Here is a 17,857-nt window from a genome sequence, read left to right on the forward strand (position 1 = left end):
TTCAATTCCATACTTTGCGATGTAAAATTCCACTTGATATCAACTCAGAATAGTGAGCTGAATCATCCCCCTCAGTATTCGTTACGATGTAATTTACTCCCCGTACGAATACCTACAGATAGCTATACAAGTACGTATGGGTGCTACTGACACGGTAACCAATATTGACGGGGATGATTCAGACATTTTAGTTTTAACCAACCAACAGAACATTTTAGATTTTTTTTTTTTTATTATTTTCAGTTCCATAGTTTTGCGATGAAGTTTTCCCTTGATATGAACTCAGAATCATAGTCTGAATCATCCCTCAGTTTTTGTTACGATGTCACTAACACCCTGTATAATTCTGCCTACTACACATTTCAACAAGATCCATGACGGGTTAATCGGTTGACTAATGATTGACGTCACTAAGATTTATTAGTTTCGATAAGATTTACAAAATACTTTAATATGCTAAGAAAAAAAAAATATGATTATCATATCAAACTTAACCACTGTCCCCAGAACCAGCAGATAACTGACGTCATGAAAGAAAACCAAAAGTTGAAGAAGATCAACGCGAAGCTAATAACGATTTGCAAGAAACGCGGCAAGTCGCACGACGCGAACAGGGAGAACGAGGAACCCTCTGATCTCGGCTGATAACCTCGTCTCTACCGTACAAATTATCTGTGTGTTCAATCATTTGATATTTTAGGCCTGTTTTGGGATAATTACGTAACGAACGAAGCTATTACCTCAATTTAAATGTAGCTAGCCTATTACAAACATATTTGTATAAATTAGCGGTAAAAATCATTGAAACAAAAGCTGGACTTGATTATGAAAATTAATTTATGGTTATCTACCAAAGACAATGACTGTACCGCGTATGTTTTACTGTATCTTTTAAATATCCAGTGTGTGAATTCATTGATTATGTTCATACGCATTATTTCTTAAGTAGTTCTGTAATTGTCTTTGGTTGTGTAATTTTGATATAAGGGTCTGTATCTTACAAAGTTGATACGCATAGAGGCTGTTATGATCGGTGAAGACCACACGAATGGGGTCCAAATGTAAGGAAATGATAATACTCATTGTTTTGTTTATTATTTTTAACTAAAAGATCACAGACAACAGCCGTGAGACAATATCGTCATTATTTCGCTCAATTGTATTAGAAGTCTTGCAATATTTTTTAATTTGTTTTTTCATATTAAAATATTTGGTGAATTAATTTTGCATGTGAACAAAAATTAGTTACAGATTTTAGTTTATAAGTTCGCACCAAGGTAAGCAAGGTCCAAATGAAGACTGATGTAGGTACCGTTGCCATTCCAAAAGCATTTACTGGTATATCGTGATTGTGAGTATTGGTGCCATTGTAAATATGAAGGGAAACACACATTGCCAGAATATACATGTGGAAACAATTGGCAAATTGACAGTTTTTGGATAAGTATTTTAAAATTACAATTGATTATTATATACCTCTTGAAATATTTTATTGCCTCAAAAAAGCTATACTAGAAAAAAAACATTTTTCTTCAATTATTTAAAATTTCGCGCGGAAACGATTGGTCACGTGACATTTTGCCCAGTGACGTCACTTTTTTTTTTTTTGTTTTGGTTTTCCCCGAAGGGTAAGGCAAAGGGAACTATGCCCATACAGCCATGTCTGACGTATTTTTTTCTTGATGATTAATGAAATGATGAAAGGTGATGATGATGAAACCTAAGCCCCCACCCACGGAGTAGACTCCTACTCCGAACCCCAAACGAATTAACTCAAAAGTCCGCATAAACTTTTGAGTTATGAAGCGGCTTCCTGACACGAAGCGAAAATAGGCAGATACACTTTGTTTATTGAATACTCCAATATAATAACACTCGCGAATGTCTTCCGACTAACTTAATGCGATCATTAACCACAAAACACCACTTCGTATTAATTATTTAGATTATTCAATGAAGAAAGCAACTGTCCCGTTCCCGTCTCCCGCCAAAAAGCCCCAGTGACGTCACATTTCAACAAACAAAACTGTCAAACAGTGTAACTTCAAACGAGACAGATTTTGTTTATGTCATGGCTGCCCGTATTTCGGGTTTTGTAATACCCAGATAAAACACCGCATTTTTATTTTGTATAAATAAAATATTCAAAAATTATCTTAATTAAAAGAATCTGTTGGATAATTATCGTTAAATGGTAAACTACCATATCCGACATATTTCATATTTTGTTACAACTGTCAAGTAACCAATTATATTGTTCCATATTAGTCAGGCGCTTACACTACTTCGTGAGAACATTTTTCGTAGTCCGCCAAAGGGATGTGTGTTGCCCGAGAATTAGATTAACACAATAGATAGTATTTTTTAATTGTACTTAAAGTTTGCGACATGAGGTGCCTATAATGTATTGTATAGTATTAGTTATTTTAAATAATAATATAATACGTCAATGTTCCTTATTTCATTCAATATAATTTAATGCACAATGTTAAAGCACAAATATTAACTGACGTATAGCATAATATTTATGTATTGATCTTTACTAAACACTATCTCATTGCTAAAGGTGCCTGTGCTAAATTAAAAGTAACTTGATTTTTATTTGACTTTTTTTCTGTAAAATAAAAAGAAAAATAAAAAGTTTGGTTGTAGGCCAAGCTTGCGTAACAGCGTGGTTCGTTCGATATATTTCGAATAGATCTAAGAAAAGATTGTTCCTTTGCTTTTCGAATTGAATGTCTACCTATCGTGTGAATGCTTTTATCGAATGATACCGCACGATCCTGTCTTTACTTAAACTTAGCCTTAAAGGAAAAAAGTAAACAAAATAATGGAATGAAGAGAACGTTTATTCAATAAAAGTACAAAATTTAAATAAACATAACAACTCAACCGAGTAACGTAGTAACTAACAAAAAGCCTGTTTTAACGATTAGGCGTGTACATAATGAAGATGATAATAACGACCGGCAGAGTCAACAGTGACTTAAAATATCGATGTGGTAACTAACGAGTGCTAGGCCGATGGTTTCTGTTCAAATGATTACGCTATCGAGCCTGCCGTACTCGTACCGGCGTTTCACGCGACAAAACCTTAGATCTAAAAGTATCACGAGATAAACATGACTTGTATGTGCCTATCAAACCCTAGGAGGTCAGTGTTATATAGTGCCTATCCATTCTAAATGGGTACTCAAATGACATCCTTCATTTCAAGAACCATTATAGGACACCTAAAATCTTCAGTATTGGATTTTCTCTATGCGTTAGTCGTTTTGTTTGAAAGTCTGAAAGACTTTCATGCGGCTGAAAAACTAACTACGTCTCGAAAGTTACACATAAGTGAGAACATAAGTAAGAATACTCTATAGAGTAAGGCTTAAAGCCCATTTAACCGATGACAAGAACTGTGTTCATATAGCCCAGTCATATTAGGTAAAAAAAGGGGTCAACCTCGGAATGAGAGATAATAAGCTATAAATTGGTATGGACCTTTGTTTTGTCGTTTTAAATGTTGTCTCAAAAGTCACAAATGATACCGTGTCCGCGTCTTAAGATATTGAAGGTCAAAGGTCATAAAAATTGGTTTTTTGTGAATATCTCGCTTCCTATTGCTTAAATGATATTTTTACCTATAATAAAAGTTGTAGAGTATAAAATTCTCTACAATTTTTGTTTCATGTTTTTTTTGATACGATCAACCGTTTTTGAAGTAGAGCGCGAAGAGTGCGCAGCGCACAGTTATAAATGGTCCAATGCAAGGTCAAGCGTGTGTTACGCTTATCAGTACGTGATATAAAGTCTATTATTTATTAAATTAATATAATTATTAAACAATGGCCATTATTTATATTTTTATCCTTTTTTAAACAGCGCAGAAGTCGTGTCACAGCCACTAAATGATTGTAAAAATAGAATGTGTTTTTTAGTACGCGGATATTGGTCAAAACTTTTGGAAGAGTATATTTGTGTCTTAACATTGCCTTTCCCAACTTTTTTAAAGAAAATTTCCTGTTGATGTGATTGAGTACGCCCAATTAAAATTACGAGCAAATCAATATCTTCTCCTATGATGACGGCAGTCTTTTGATGTTCTGATAATGCAATAGCTGTCTCGATGATGAGAAGGTCAATAGAGAAGGTCATAGGGTAGGGACAAGTATATCCAGGTATATAAGCTTTGAAAAATTTACACGTTTTGAAGAAAACGTATGTAATGACGTTTTAACTGAAAATATATATTCCAGAATTAATAATATATTATAGTTGAATAGTTAAATATAAATAATTAAGTTACTGATTTTAATAAAATATCAACAAAAATATAAATAATGGCCATTGTTTAATAATTATAATAATTAAATAAATAATAGATAATAGATATCACGTACTGATAAGCGTAACTTACGCTTGACCTTGCATTGGACCATTTATAACTGTGCGCTGCGCACTCTTCGCGCTCTACCTCAAAAACGGTTGATCGTATCAAAAAAAACATGAAACAAAAATTGTAGAGAATTTTATACTCTACAACTTTTATTATAGGTAAAAATATCATTTAAGCAATAGGAAGCGAGATATTCACAAAAAACCAATTTTTATGACCTTTGACCTTGAATATCTTAAGACGCGGACACGGTATCATTTGTGACTTTTGAGATAACATTTAAAACGACAAAACAAAGGTCCATACCAATTTATAGCTTATTATCTCTCATTCCGAGGTGAAACCCCTAAAATGACTGGGCTAATAGTGAAATAGGAACTTAAAAACCCTGCCTTATAAAGGACGCTCGAGTACGACAGACGACGCTTCACATTCGACGTTACTAATTAACAGGTACATCACATAAAATTGTACACAAACAATTTACCTTCATCTGCTCAGCAGGTACGACGTGAGATTATCAAATATCTCATCGTCGACATTACCTTACATACTACACAATTTTTTACTCAGTCTTCAAGAGCCTAATCACAAACTTACTCTACAACATCACAGTCATTCTCAAAAGCACTACTCAGTGGCACTTTTTTCCTGTACAGGTTCAGAGCCATTCTGCAGCGGTTTGGCTAAAATCTCATTATTATTCTGCGGGTCGGTTGCTTCGCCATTTTGCATGGTGTCGCCATCGCCTTTATGCATCCCGTTTTGGATTCCATCTTTCAACAAACCTTCCATTTTTTCCGGAAGCTCTACTAATAACTTTTCTATTTTATTCTCATCCTCTCCTTTTCCAGATTCTTCAGCTTGTGTGTCTGACATTAAGTTCTTTTCGTCAGTACTTGCAACCTCTTTAGCATTTTCTGTGTCCTTCTCTGGTTCCTCTAATTGTGACTTTTCGGTATTATTTTCCTTTATGACTAGTTCACTTCTCGAAGGTAAATCCTTCAAATCTTGATCCTCGACCTGCTTGTCAAGTTTTTCTAGCAACTCCTTCTTGCTCTTTATGAATTCTCTCTTCTCCTCAATGTGTCCTGCGAAGGTGGTTTGTCCGAGGACTTTGGCAATGTCTGCGGCGAGACTGAGAGACTCCTCATCTGAAGACTTCCCGAGCGCCGCCGCCGCTTGGGACAGGTCGCCGAGAGCCATGTAACTGTGGAATACATAGTGCTTTTTACGTATAGTGGCATTCACTATCACTGTTACTACGCGTCAAAGGTTGTATTAACTTAATTCTTTTTTTTTAAAGAAAGTCTAACTCTGTAATAAGGAGTAGATAAAATCGATGTTGCTTATAAAAATACACAGAACAGACATAAGTCACTCACCACACGGAAGAAGTGTTGTAATGTCCATTGAGGAAACAATCGTGCGCCCACAGTCGTAGCGTCTGTTCTGCGAGGCTGTCCATGTATCTGGAATATAAAGAAGGATTACACCTTGAGACAGACAAGGAATCTTGCAGCCACACTCCGTAGTGAAATCTTAAAATTCATAATAATGATAAAAGGCTCGTCTGCGGCCTTGTTGTTAATAAACATTACATGTTTGTTTTTTTTTTACTTTAGTAGTTCACCAGATAAGTTACGAGCTGCTATAAAGTGTAGTATGAGTTCCTCACCTGGTCCTGCTCAAGACGTAGGCTTCCTGGAAGAGCCGTGCATCCACCAGTGTGGTGACAGCGCCCTTCAGATCGTGCAGGCTAAGCTGCACCGCCATCTTGCGGAACACTGGCCCGCCGTACGGCTTGTTTTCTACAATACAAAAACACAATTGCACAATCACAAAAAATACAATTGCAATTGGACAAAATGGGCGGTTAACCAAGCGGTGATAGAAGCTGTAAGAAACTCACCGGCCAGTTTGGCATCCTCTCCTTTGGCCACGAGCCGATCGATTTGTTGTAAATATAACTGAGTAGCGTCCTTCCAATACCTGAAACAAAATTACACATTATACTTGTATTCGTATAATAAATAAAGCAACGTCGCCTGGAGGATGTCAGGTATTAAGAGTTGTAAAGAAACAAAATGATAGGTATTTTATGTGTGTAGACTAGGGTGTCCTTGTACAGAAAAATCCGTATTTAGAAATTAGATTAACGCGGCAAAGAAAATAAATACCGCCATTCGCCACTTAGCGAGGCTTTGTTTTAAAAGATTAGTACTAGAACTACGCGAGATATTATTTCTGACGAGATATGTCTGTCATACTTAAATGAGATGCCTGGCGCCTGGCTGAGCAGTAGCGGGTCGAGTTGGTCGCGCGAGGCGGCTATTTGGATGGCCGTGTCGATGGAGCCGCGCACCACGCACAACAGCGACCACGCCTCCGAGTTGCCCGTGTCTTGGTGACGCTCCACTGCGAGAAACATTTAGACACTATTATGAAATAATACGTATATAAAGCGCTGGGTGACAGTAATAGCGTATAAGGAATAATATAATAGTACGACTGCAGTTAGCTAAGCAATGCTCTACAAGAGCAGAAGTTTTTTTTTTCTAAAATGTTTAAATTGTTAAGACTGTGTACTTTTGGCAGGACGGAGAAAAAAATAACATGCGTTTAGCTGCATTGTATGAAAATGCGGCCTATAATGTCATAAAAATTTAGACGCTTATTAGTTTAGCTTACCCGCCCCCGCGGGTCTTCAAGGCAACAGTGCGAATCATCCAGGGCTTCTACCAATAGACGCAGCGGATACTAACTACACCAGATAGACGTCGTACAGCTGTTGGTGGAAGCCCTCGGTATAATTCGCGCCGCTCGAAGTGCGGGTGTCATGCTGCAAGGACTGATTAATCAAAAACATGAATACTCACTCTCATCATCTAACACTCCATTGACTTCATTTATATTCCCGAAAATCTTGAGGTAATCTAGGCCAACTTCTTCTCCATTCTCGTTCTCCGTGCGAACAACATCGCCGGCCTTCTCCAGGTACATCTGAAGCATCTTCCTCGGGCCCTGGATTCCGCAAGGGTTCATCTGACGGTATATCATGGGCAGAAGGAACTTCTTAGATGGCTTCATTTTATTATCAGCCACAGTAGCGGGTTGGTCGTCAGTGTCCCCAGAAGATTCGTCCCCAGTTTTCTTTTCTTTTTTTTCCTTCTTCTTTTTCTTCTTCTCGACTGCAGTTTCGTGTTTATTTTCTGTAGATAGAAAGGAAAATGTTACCATTACTCGTAAAGACAAAAAAATGAGATTTTACGTTTTTATTCAGAGTGTGCGCTCACGAATGGAGATCCACAGTTCGTTTCTAAAATTATCAAAAATCGCTTTGTAACCATGTCTTTGGTTGGCCTAGCTCATTGCAAGCTACATATTATCCGAATTATAAGATGATTCCGTACTTTAGAAACACATTAAGTTTTTGTTGCACTATTTCTTCAAATACAAACTAGTTTCTATGTAAACCTCAGGATTTATGACAATTTAATGTAAATGTGGTGTGAAACCAACCGGTGATTATCCCTACTTCTACTTCTAATCGTGTGAGTTGTGAGTTGGATTATCAACCCTGGTGTCAGGGTTATTATTGAGCCGCCAAAGGCCCCTGACATGACGCATGTGACGACTACTAACTTATATCAGTAAGTAGTAACCGGGACCAACGGCTTAACGTACCGAAGGACTGATCATCTTACTTTCGGACGATCAAGTGATCAGCCTGTAAACCTACCCAAACTAGGGATCACAAAGTGATTTTTTGTGACATGTCCCCACCGGGATATATCGCGGGATTGTCCCCGTATGCACTTTATTATTATTTATAAACCTTCATAGAGTTGCGCGGGATGCCTGTCAGCGTCCCACAGCCGCAGGCAGCAGTCGGCGCCGCCGGACATGATGACGCGCGGCAGCTGCGGCCGCGGGCTCCACGCGGCCCCCAGCGCCGTCTGGGTGTGCCCGCCGAATATTGCCGTGCACGAGCCCGATGTTATGTTCCATACCTGTATAACACGATTAACGTACCACTGCGTTTTATTCTTTACTGTTTATATAGGGTTTAGCCTAAAGACACTCGCATAATCTAATAAGCCACCAGGAACGTACCACTGATTTCTTGTCGAAGGTTGACAAGAAGAAATAATATTAACAATAAGCCCCTGGTGTATCACTTTTATACAGTTGTCCCTTGTGCCTAATGAAGTAAAATGAAGTATTCCATGTTTTTCTAGCCTAAACAACACTAAGCGGCGTGTTGAAGTAAGGCGCCATAAGGGAAGATCTGTGTAAAAGTACAAGCATCTTTATCTAGATTTGGAATTATAATTAATAATGTCACTTGTCTATATAAAATAAGCCATATTATGAAATAAATAAAGACATTTGTAGGTGAGAATGTAAAGAGCGGCCCTTACCCGAACAGTGCCGTCCTGGGAGGTGGAAAGCAGCTCCTCATCGTGGTGCGGGCTCCACGCCAGCTGCAGCACCGTGCCCTTATGCCCGATCAGCGTCTTCCACACGCTCAGCTGGTTCGTGCCATCTGATGGAACAACGTATGGACTATTACTTACTGTCAATATACTCGTTGTGTAACATACATAAGAAGGAATAGTACAATACATGGTATAAGAAAACCAGGTATGCTCAAAAATGACAGCTAACATTTCAAGGTTAGCCCAGCTGACGTCACCCCACCCTGCGTTGCCATTTCGTAAAAAATAAATTACCCACAACCAATGCTTTTAATTTACTTTGCAAGGCAATTGTGAACTTTTAGTAAAAGATTTACTTACAGTTTTAATGATTTTTAAGTATGTGACAAGTAATAATAGTAATTAAATACATTATTCAGTCATTCACTTAGTTTTCAATAATAAAATTTACGTTCTTGGAATGTTAAAGATACCAATTTAATGGTAACACAGTGGACGGATACTGAGTCACTGACACTGATACTGAGTCAAAAGACAGTTCAATAACATACGCAATTTACACCTGTAGTACGTGAAAAATATCTTTATTATTGTGCCTACTTACACCTGTGCGTGCGAACGAGACAGTCTGCGCGTATTCCCTTGCTCTTTAACGGCTTACGGCATAAAAACTAAAGTGGCCTTCATCGGAGGGGCGAGGAAAATCGAGCTCGTATCGGTGCAGGGCGAAGTGTCTCTTCTATACGTGTTGTTGTTTGTTCTATGGCCGAATCAAAAATTAACAGAAGCTGCAGCAGTCGGAAGGCTCTTATATACTTTTATATCCTGACATTACGATTGGTGAGGCCGGTCATCAAATTTACACTCACTAAAAAAAGGAAATCCCAGAGTAAAGTATGTACCTTCATTATCCTTGTATTCTAATATGACGACGGTGTTGACCTTGTCCAGCGAACAAACGGCAATCAGATTCTGGTAGGGCGAGTCTTCACTCGAGTTGGATGTCTGTTGCGGGTGCCAGTCCATCGTGTGGATCATCTTGCTGAAATGTATATACTATTATTATGATAGGAACGTTATTGTATTTTATACAGGGTGTTAATGTCATCGTAACCTAAACTTTGAGGGTTGATGTGATTCTGAGTTGATATCAAGTGGAATTTTCCGTCGAAAAAGTATGGAACTGAAAATATTTTTTAAAAGCACTAAATTTTCATGAATTTTCTGACAGGAAATTAATTGCACTTGATATCAACTCAGAATTATGGTCTGAATGATCCCCCTCAATATTTGTTATGATGCCTCTAAGACATATGGTGTTAAATATGTTACACAAACATAAATAACCTATATACGTCTCAATGCTCGGCATAGGCCTCCCCTCAATCAACCGGAGATGGCATGGAGCATACTCCACCACGCTGCTCCACTACGGGTTGATGGGGGGTGTTTTTTGGGCAAGTAGCCCGGGACCAACACGGCCTAATGTGCCTTCGGAAGCACGGAATAATCTTTACTTTTGTCGAACAATCAGATGAATGAGCCTGCAACACATTTGTTAATAATTGATTTGTATATTCGGACTTGTATGAGAGAGAGAGAGAGAGAGAGAGAGATCAGATTACTGAGCCCAGACTGGCCTCGTCCGTTCGACGTTTAAAAATAAGCTTGACTCATAAAGACGCATACGAGTGTGTAACAAGTCACCTGTATACGAAGATGGCGGCGTGCACGGCGTGCGGCGGGCGCGGCGCGGCGACGGCCACGGCGCCGGCGCAGCTGCCCAGCAGCAGCGTGCGCGCCTGCCAGCGGACCGCGCTCACCTCCCACTGCTGGCCCTCGAACTGCACCGCCACGGCCGTGGGTGCTGCCGGGAATACTTGCTACTTCATACAGATGGTAACATTTGGATGTTTCGTGATTTAAACGTTCTGTAAATCTGAGTTCTTCAAATCTGATGTTCTGCTACCGTATGACTATTTGTGTATCAGACATGTTAACCCGCGTCAGCAAAACATCTCGCCTCTATCTCTGAAAGGGTAGGCAGAGGTGCATAGTACTCCTCGCCACCTACGTTAAGTCCCATGTAATAGGAGCAGAGCCCATTGACATTAACTGTGCACAAATCCTGGAAACCACGTGATATCATTTATCCTTGATCCAAACATGAATTCAAACTCAAAGTAGAATTCAGTGGTTTTAGAGCCCGAGACAGGATTGGAACCAGAAACACTACGATGTAAGTCACGCGTTCTCCGAACTGGGCTATCATGGAATATTGTCGCTGTCATAAAAAACCGCCTACGTAGAGGAGTCCGTCCGTGAACAGAGTGGAAGAGCGAGAGGTATGAAAAAAAAAGAGAGAGAAGGGGATTGGAGGACGACGTGGGAGCGCGTCGCTGAAGGCTTTTTTCTCTAATTAGAATATTAAAGTATTCATTCTATTCTGTGTTGTGTAAAATCATTTTAAGATAATATACATGTATATGATAATATGTGTATGGTTATGAAGACTTCGGTGTTTACTTTCCCGCTCCCACATATATAGTAATTCTGTCTCACCCGCGTCCATGTTGTCGACGTCATAGAGCAGCAGCTCGCCCGAGGCGCACACGTAGAGGAGCCCGTCGGAGGCCCAGCTCATGGAGTACACGGCGCCGCTGTTGCCGGGCTGCAGCACGCGGGCGGCCCGCTCGCCCTTGCCCCCTGTCGCTATCAAGCCCACCTGTCAATATTTATATGTCGGTTAATGTCCTTAAACCCGAAAAAAGATATTCTGTATGGGTGTCAGTGACATCGTAACGAAAACTTTAAGGATGATTGAGCGAGTTGATATCAAGTGAAATTTTCCGTCGCAATAGTATGGAACTGAAAATAATTGGGTCGTTTAGTAGGTTCAAAATAAATTATGGAATTCTGTTTACTAAATAATGATAGATCTAAAACTAACGAAAAACATTTTCTATTTTCTATTTAACTTATTTATGAATTTTAATAAAAAAAAACAATATGTCCGACATTTTATCACGTTTTTCTATGACGTCACAGTGTGCTTTCTCATAGAAATTCCATAGTAATTTCGTATTTTGACGTTTAGTAAAAAGTGACTGATTTGACAGTCACGTACAAAAAAAGTTGAAAAGTAACCTACTAAAAAAACAAACATTTTCATGAAGATTCCGAGAGGAAATTCCACTTGATATGAACTTGTCAAGTCGGGACGAACGTGTTAGTTTGTAACACGAATCATCGATCAGTCAGTCGATTTTTGATCGGAGCGAGAGTGACAGTTGCAGTACGAAGTTTTCCTTCTAGATTGCTAATTACTTGTACCCATTCTCATCTATACATTAAACATGTGGTGCATGTATGGTCTAACCCTGGCCTCAGCGGTGGCGAAGGCGAGCAGTCCCTCGCGCGTGGGGTGCCAGGCGGCCGTGAGCACCTTGCCCTGCACGTGCTGCCAGTGTGCCGTCACGCTCCCGCGCTGCAGCCGCGGCAGCTCGTCGTCGCCCTCCGACTCCCACACACGCACCGCGCCGTCGCCCACACTCACACACACTCTGAAACAACAAACCAATTATTTTGACACGGATATTGATTTTTTTAGTTGGATGATGATTGGGCCGACAGAGAAGCACAAGTCGCCAGAAAATCACGGCCGACTGATAGCTAATAGCTTAGTTTTTTGTTACAAAGCGTTTAATTCTATCTACCTCTGCCTACCCCTTCGGGGATACGGGCGTGACGCGTTGTTTCAAATTCAAATTCAAATTCAAAAATATCTTTATTCAGTAGGTAACATAGTTACACTTTGAATCGTCAATTTTTACATAACGAACGTCTCATCCGCCTAAAACTACTGCAGCTTCTCACAACCTGTATAGCCGGGGAAAAGAAGCTGCAAAAGAAGCTGTTTGTTATAGATCGATAGATAAAATACTTTATTGAGCACAATGGACACAAAATACAGTGATAAGGACAACATATACAGAAAAGCACAACAGGCGGCCTTATTGTTATGTTCAGGACGTAACAAAGATTGTTACGTAAGTTAGAACTTACTTTCGTGCATCATACGGACAAGTCTGCAGCGTATACAGGAACCCTCCACACGTGGTGTAAGTGTGCAGCAGGCCGTCAGTCAAGGAGTATCGCAGCAGCGAGCGGTCCTGTGCCGCGGACCACACGACCCAGTCGCGCGCGCGGCCGCACCACATCTCGGGCGTCTGCACGCGTGGCGCGTTAGTGGCGATCGCATATAGGCCGCGCTTGTGGTGCGAGTGGAGGATACGCCATTCTAGCTTGTTCTTGCTGCAAAGATGGGTTTTATGGAATATACAGTAGAATTGGCTTCCAATTCCATTAAAATCACCTCATCATACGTCAACTTCTATCAGTTCAAATTGTTCAAAATATATCGATGATAGGGAATGATAAATGTCAAAATGATATATTTAGTAGTAGTCACACAACAATATAAAGACAAAGATACAATAGAGTTAAGAGCAAAAAATAAGACATGAAAATAATATTCTTTTCCTTGACACATTCACTGTGTATGCCTATGAGTCATAATAAATTTGAAACTCATATGTGCATGTCCCATGTGTGGGGCATTAGGGAAAATGGGGAAATCCAACGGGAGGCTTCTCAGATCGTTTTTTTTCTTGCCATAGTATATGGTACATAAATTCCAATGTGTTTATCGAAAAACGACATTGCACGTGAGGGATCGATATCTAATTTTCAGTTACATGCTGAATGTGAAACCTTTAAAAAAAAACGAACCCGCTAACTCACCAGTCGATCTTCAGTGGGTTACAGTCGAGCAGCTGGTTCTTCCCATCTGCAATAAGCAGCATGTCGGGGCGCGCCCAAAGCAGCGCATTACAAGCGGGGGGCCGGCGACCTTGCTTGTTGTTGTTGCCGCCACCACTCACCGCGCAGCTGCCCACCAACTTGCCAGATTTGGACCATACGCGGATACTCCTGGAAACGTACAAAGTTAAAAGTTGTATTGAGATTCCTACTGCTATGTATTGAGATATTTATTAATTATGAGGTGGTGGTCATATTCTTGACCTTGCACCAACGAGTATTTAAGTGCAGTTTTCGCTAACACAGTTGGCTCGACCATTATAGACGGCGATATAACTCACCACGTTGGTCGAACAGAAAGCTTGAGGTGCTACTTAGGGCTACTTAGTTCATCTGGCGATGGATGTACCTTTGACTACCCCGATTGGGATTCAGTCGTGAGTTTATGTGTGAGGTATTGGAGATTCTTAATACCCATCTTAAATAATTTGTGATTCTTAATAAGTTGCGAAAACCGCTCCGCGATTACCACATATGGATGTTTCAAATTTGGTCAGATGTGGTTGTGTCTTTTTGTCCACCAATGTTGACGAAACATAATATTCGTGGTCTACATTAATTATTATGCTTACCCTTGTTTGCCCACAGTAGCTAATAAGTGTTTGTGGATGTGCACACTTGACTCAACCTCTCCTTTAATGATCTTCCCTTCCATGGAAATTTCAGGTTTCGATGTGGAGGGTTGCTCCAGTTGCTTATCTTCTACACCAGTTTTATCCATCGCCTCAACTAAAGACTCAATTGTAGAGTCAGCCTGAGCCTTCCTCTTCAATATCTCGTCTTTTAACTTCTGACATTCAGTCAGATAATCTTCCTTAGGCGCCTCTGAAGGAAGCTTCACAATTAAATCCACAGGTTCGAATTTCTTGTGTCCAAATTCGTCAGCTTCGTGGTCCTTATAGATATCAAACATGTCGTCTTCTTGGACCATGACACAGTCATCGAAGCTGTCTTCTGGCAATGTCTTGCCAATACCAGACTCATCTAACACTTCTTGCGTTAAAGATCCAGTAGCAATTGGTTCCAACTTTTCATTTATCAGTGTAGGTTGGTCTGTGGTTTCACTGTTCTTGACACGCTCATCCAATGCTTTCATTAGTTCAGGAGCTATAGGCTGTTTCTGTATCTTGTACATTCTATTAGAGGCAGCACTCCTCTTATCAGACTCTTTCAGAGATTTCCTGACAGCAACCTCATACTGTGGACACCAACTGACTTTAAGGATCTCATCATCTTGACCACGGACTTTGTATATAATTCTTGGTGAACCTGAAACATTTTATTCAGATAAATGTTAATTCAATAAAAAATACCCTATCAAATTAATTTGGTGAAAAAAAAAATTATATACCAACTACCATAATTTAATTAATTCTGTCATAATGTTGTGACATACTCACACTAAGTCATATAACTCCTTAAACGAAGATGTATAGAAGTTGGTTAATAAAAAAGAAGAATAACATATATTATATTAAAAGGCTCTTTCATTTAAATATTTTCCAATTACGGCCCATGTAATTACCATTAAGATCCAATACGAATACCACTCCTTGTTTAGTACCAATAGCGACGTTCATGTGAATGTGTGGGGAGCATGCCATGCAGACAGGCTTGAAGCTTTTCAGCACATGGTTGAAACTCTTTGCTACATTGGAGTTGAGGTCCCACTTCACAATGTTACCAAAGCTACCAACAGTAACAGCATAACCGTCTTTACAATATCCCACTCCAGCCACTTCCTGCAAATATCATAGAAAAATTTTTATTATACAGTTTTATTTTCAAAACAAAATTAAGGTAAACATAACTGCTATTGTTGTAACAGCTGATGACCCAAATAAAGAGAGAGAAAAAAAAACAGTTGTAAATCATTGCTCAACAAGAGGTATAATGACACATGGAACCACATAAATGCACAGGTTGGATGCTCCATACAATCGACTCAAATTGGGCTTTTACACGTGCGTATAAAATGTATATCAACCTATCTAGTCAATTAATAAATTCCTAAGAAGGAAGAAATATCTCTGTATAGTGTGGTGTAAAGAATATTCTTAGTCACATATTTCTGAACATTCGCATTCGCAAAAATCACGCTAATATTCGCGTCATATGAACACAAGAAAAAAAATGTAAGGTATTGCAAATAGTTTAAGGTCTGGTTTTAGGTATCCTTTGAAAGTAAAAACTCTGTATTTGTACTCTAAGTACTCATTAAAAATATTATAAATTTTATGAGCTTTCATTCAATGAGGCTGGCATAACCACCAAGAGTGGCTCAATCTTTGATAAAAAATAGATAAAAATAAAGATTCAATGCCAGAACATTTTTCTCTAGAATGCATGAATTTTGAGATATTAGCGAAAACCTCCCTCACTCCATTTTGCCTCCTAGATGTGGGGACTTTTAGTATGTTAACTCCCTAAATACCCTGATTACATTCCTGAAGAAAAATCTTAGGATCCCTATCAAACCCCTTTATTGACTGGACTTTAACTACATTTTTGCTATAGAAATGCCATGATTATGTAATTAGGGATGATGAAGCATGACTTAAGATAAAAATGGTTTGACATATTTTCTTAAAAATGGTAATGTTGTTGAGAAATAGATAAATTAAGAAAAAATTGGAAAAATATATAATTTACATTATCAGCTGCATTTGTTAGACAATTTCCTCATATTTATTTATTATTGTTTATTCATTTACAAATTAAACAATCAGGCATATTAACCAAACCAATAGTGCAGCACAAATAATTTAAAGCCACACTTTCAAATTCTGACAATGAAGAAGTTAATATAGTAGTCCGCTCTGCAATCTTATTCTTGTACAATATTAATTGCTTGGGATACAACCACACAAGCTTATAGCCATTAATCAGGCACAAATCCTGGAAACCAGGTGATATCAATTATCTATGATTCAACCTTGAATTCATACTCATAAAGTTGATTTCAATGGTTTAGAGCCCCAGCTGGGATTCAAACCCGTAACATGTAAAAACACACATGTGCATGTGATGTTGTATTCTTTAAACAGGGCTACCACAGATTCAACAATAATAAATTAAAAATATTATATTTGTCTTCAGTTTTAAAAATACTTTACCTCTTTATCATGGCTGTGGATTTCATGACTGTGGGTAGACTTTATTTTTAAGGTATTGTTAGCAGACTCCAGACTCCATTGCTTCACAGCTCCATCCACGCTGCCAGTAAGCACGGCACGCTTCTCGGGCCACTCTGGACATATATCCACGCATGTTATCCTGCAATAAAGTTATCGTTTCGATTACAAATAAAGGTTGACTGCCATATGCAACTGGACTTATTTTAAAAATGTGTTTTCACAATTCTTACTTTTCGGGATGTGCTCTGTTGACTACATGCGCTGTATATGCTTGCTGTCCCTCTACTATAGGCTCATAATCCGCCGGCAAGGGCTCCAAAATACAAAGGCTTTTACTGGGACCGCCATACACGAGCCACTCATCATTGCTAACCGCCAAGCCAGATGGTTGAAACCAATTCGGCGAAGGGAATAATATTGTTTCGTCCATGGTTAACGTAATTCTGTGTAAATTAAACAAATACTAAACTTCACAAAATTTTTCGCGAAAAAATGCCGGCACACAAAACGGTCGGCGGCGTCTCGACTCTCGTTTATCGATCGATTCGATGTCTATCGGAAAACAGAAAATCGACAGAAAAGAAAACAGACACTTTAGGTAGGTTATTTTAAAAATATACAGAAGAACAGAGGCCTTGTTTATGGAATGACAAGGGAAACTGTAACTATACAGCCTTTGGTCTAAGTTCATAATACACAAAGACCAAGTATAGACTTACTATACTTGGTCTTTGATAATACATAATCGCACGATAATCTCATTTGTTTTTACAGGGTTTTGCAGCGCACTAAAGTTTAGTGACTAAACCGAGTTTTAGCCAATTCCAGTGCGAGAAAGATGTAGTGTTGATATCCTCTTTGACCGAGGATGACAAATAAAAACAGTTTACTAAGAGAATTCAGATGAATGTAATGGGAAAGTCCGCCGAATGTCCGTGTTGCTATTGATAACAACATATTATGTACACGTATATATGTCTATGTGTATATAGAAATACCTTGAAACTAAT

The 17,857-nt window shown here is 39.0% G+C and overlaps 2 protein-coding genes across 2 annotated transcripts in view; one reads left to right on the top strand and one right to left on the bottom strand.

Annotated features, from left to right (window-relative positions):
- Positions 1-2,601, top strand: part of LOC126366179 (kinesin-related protein 4-like) — a 28,625-nt gene extending 26,024 nt beyond the window's left edge. Inside the window, exon 28 of the mRNA XM_050009142.1 lies at positions 508-2,601. Coding sequence (XP_049865099.1) covers positions 508-645 — 138 coding nt within the window. The 3' untranslated portion in view covers positions 646-2,601. The remainder of the gene's footprint in view (positions 1-507) is intronic.
- Positions 2,602-2,831: 230 nt separating this feature from the next.
- On the bottom strand, positions 2,832-17,457 carry LOC126366195 (uncharacterized). The gene is made up of 18 exons (XM_050009189.1): positions 17,078-17,457; positions 16,827-16,986; positions 15,236-15,452; positions 14,283-14,979; positions 13,633-13,821; positions 12,895-13,143; positions 12,209-12,392; positions 11,392-11,554; positions 10,537-10,696; positions 9,732-9,871; positions 8,812-8,936; positions 8,226-8,400; positions 7,267-7,599; positions 6,658-6,805; positions 6,300-6,379; positions 6,066-6,198; positions 5,773-5,859; positions 2,832-5,597 (listed from the first exon to the last, which is right to left on the bottom strand). The coding sequence occupies exons 1-18, from the start codon at positions 17,275-17,277 to the stop codon at positions 5,018-5,020; spliced, it is 4,020 nt and encodes a 1,339-aa protein (XP_049865146.1). The 5' UTR covers positions 17,278-17,457; the 3' UTR covers positions 2,832-5,017.
- Positions 17,458-17,857: the final 400 nt, after the last annotated feature.

Source organism: Pectinophora gossypiella, chromosome 4 (genome assembly GCF_024362695.1).
Source record: "Pectinophora gossypiella chromosome 4, ilPecGoss1.1, whole genome shotgun sequence".
Taxonomy (NCBI): Eukaryota; Metazoa; Arthropoda; class Insecta; order Lepidoptera; family Gelechiidae; genus Pectinophora; species Pectinophora gossypiella.

Bases quoted from the DNA above. Each gene is read 5' to 3' on its own strand.
- LOC126366195 (XM_050009189.1), bottom strand. From the start codon at position 17,277: ATGGACGAAACAATATTATTCCCTTCGCCGAATTGGTTTCAACCATCT. The intron at 8,937-9,731 runs GTACATACTTTA...TTGTTCCATCAG, and splicing joins AGAATACAAGGATAATGAAG to ATGGCACGAACCAGCTGAGC. The intron at 5,598-5,772 runs GTGAGTGACTTA...TGTATTCCACAG, and splicing joins TACAACACTTCTTCCGTGTG to TTACATGGCTCTCGGCGACC.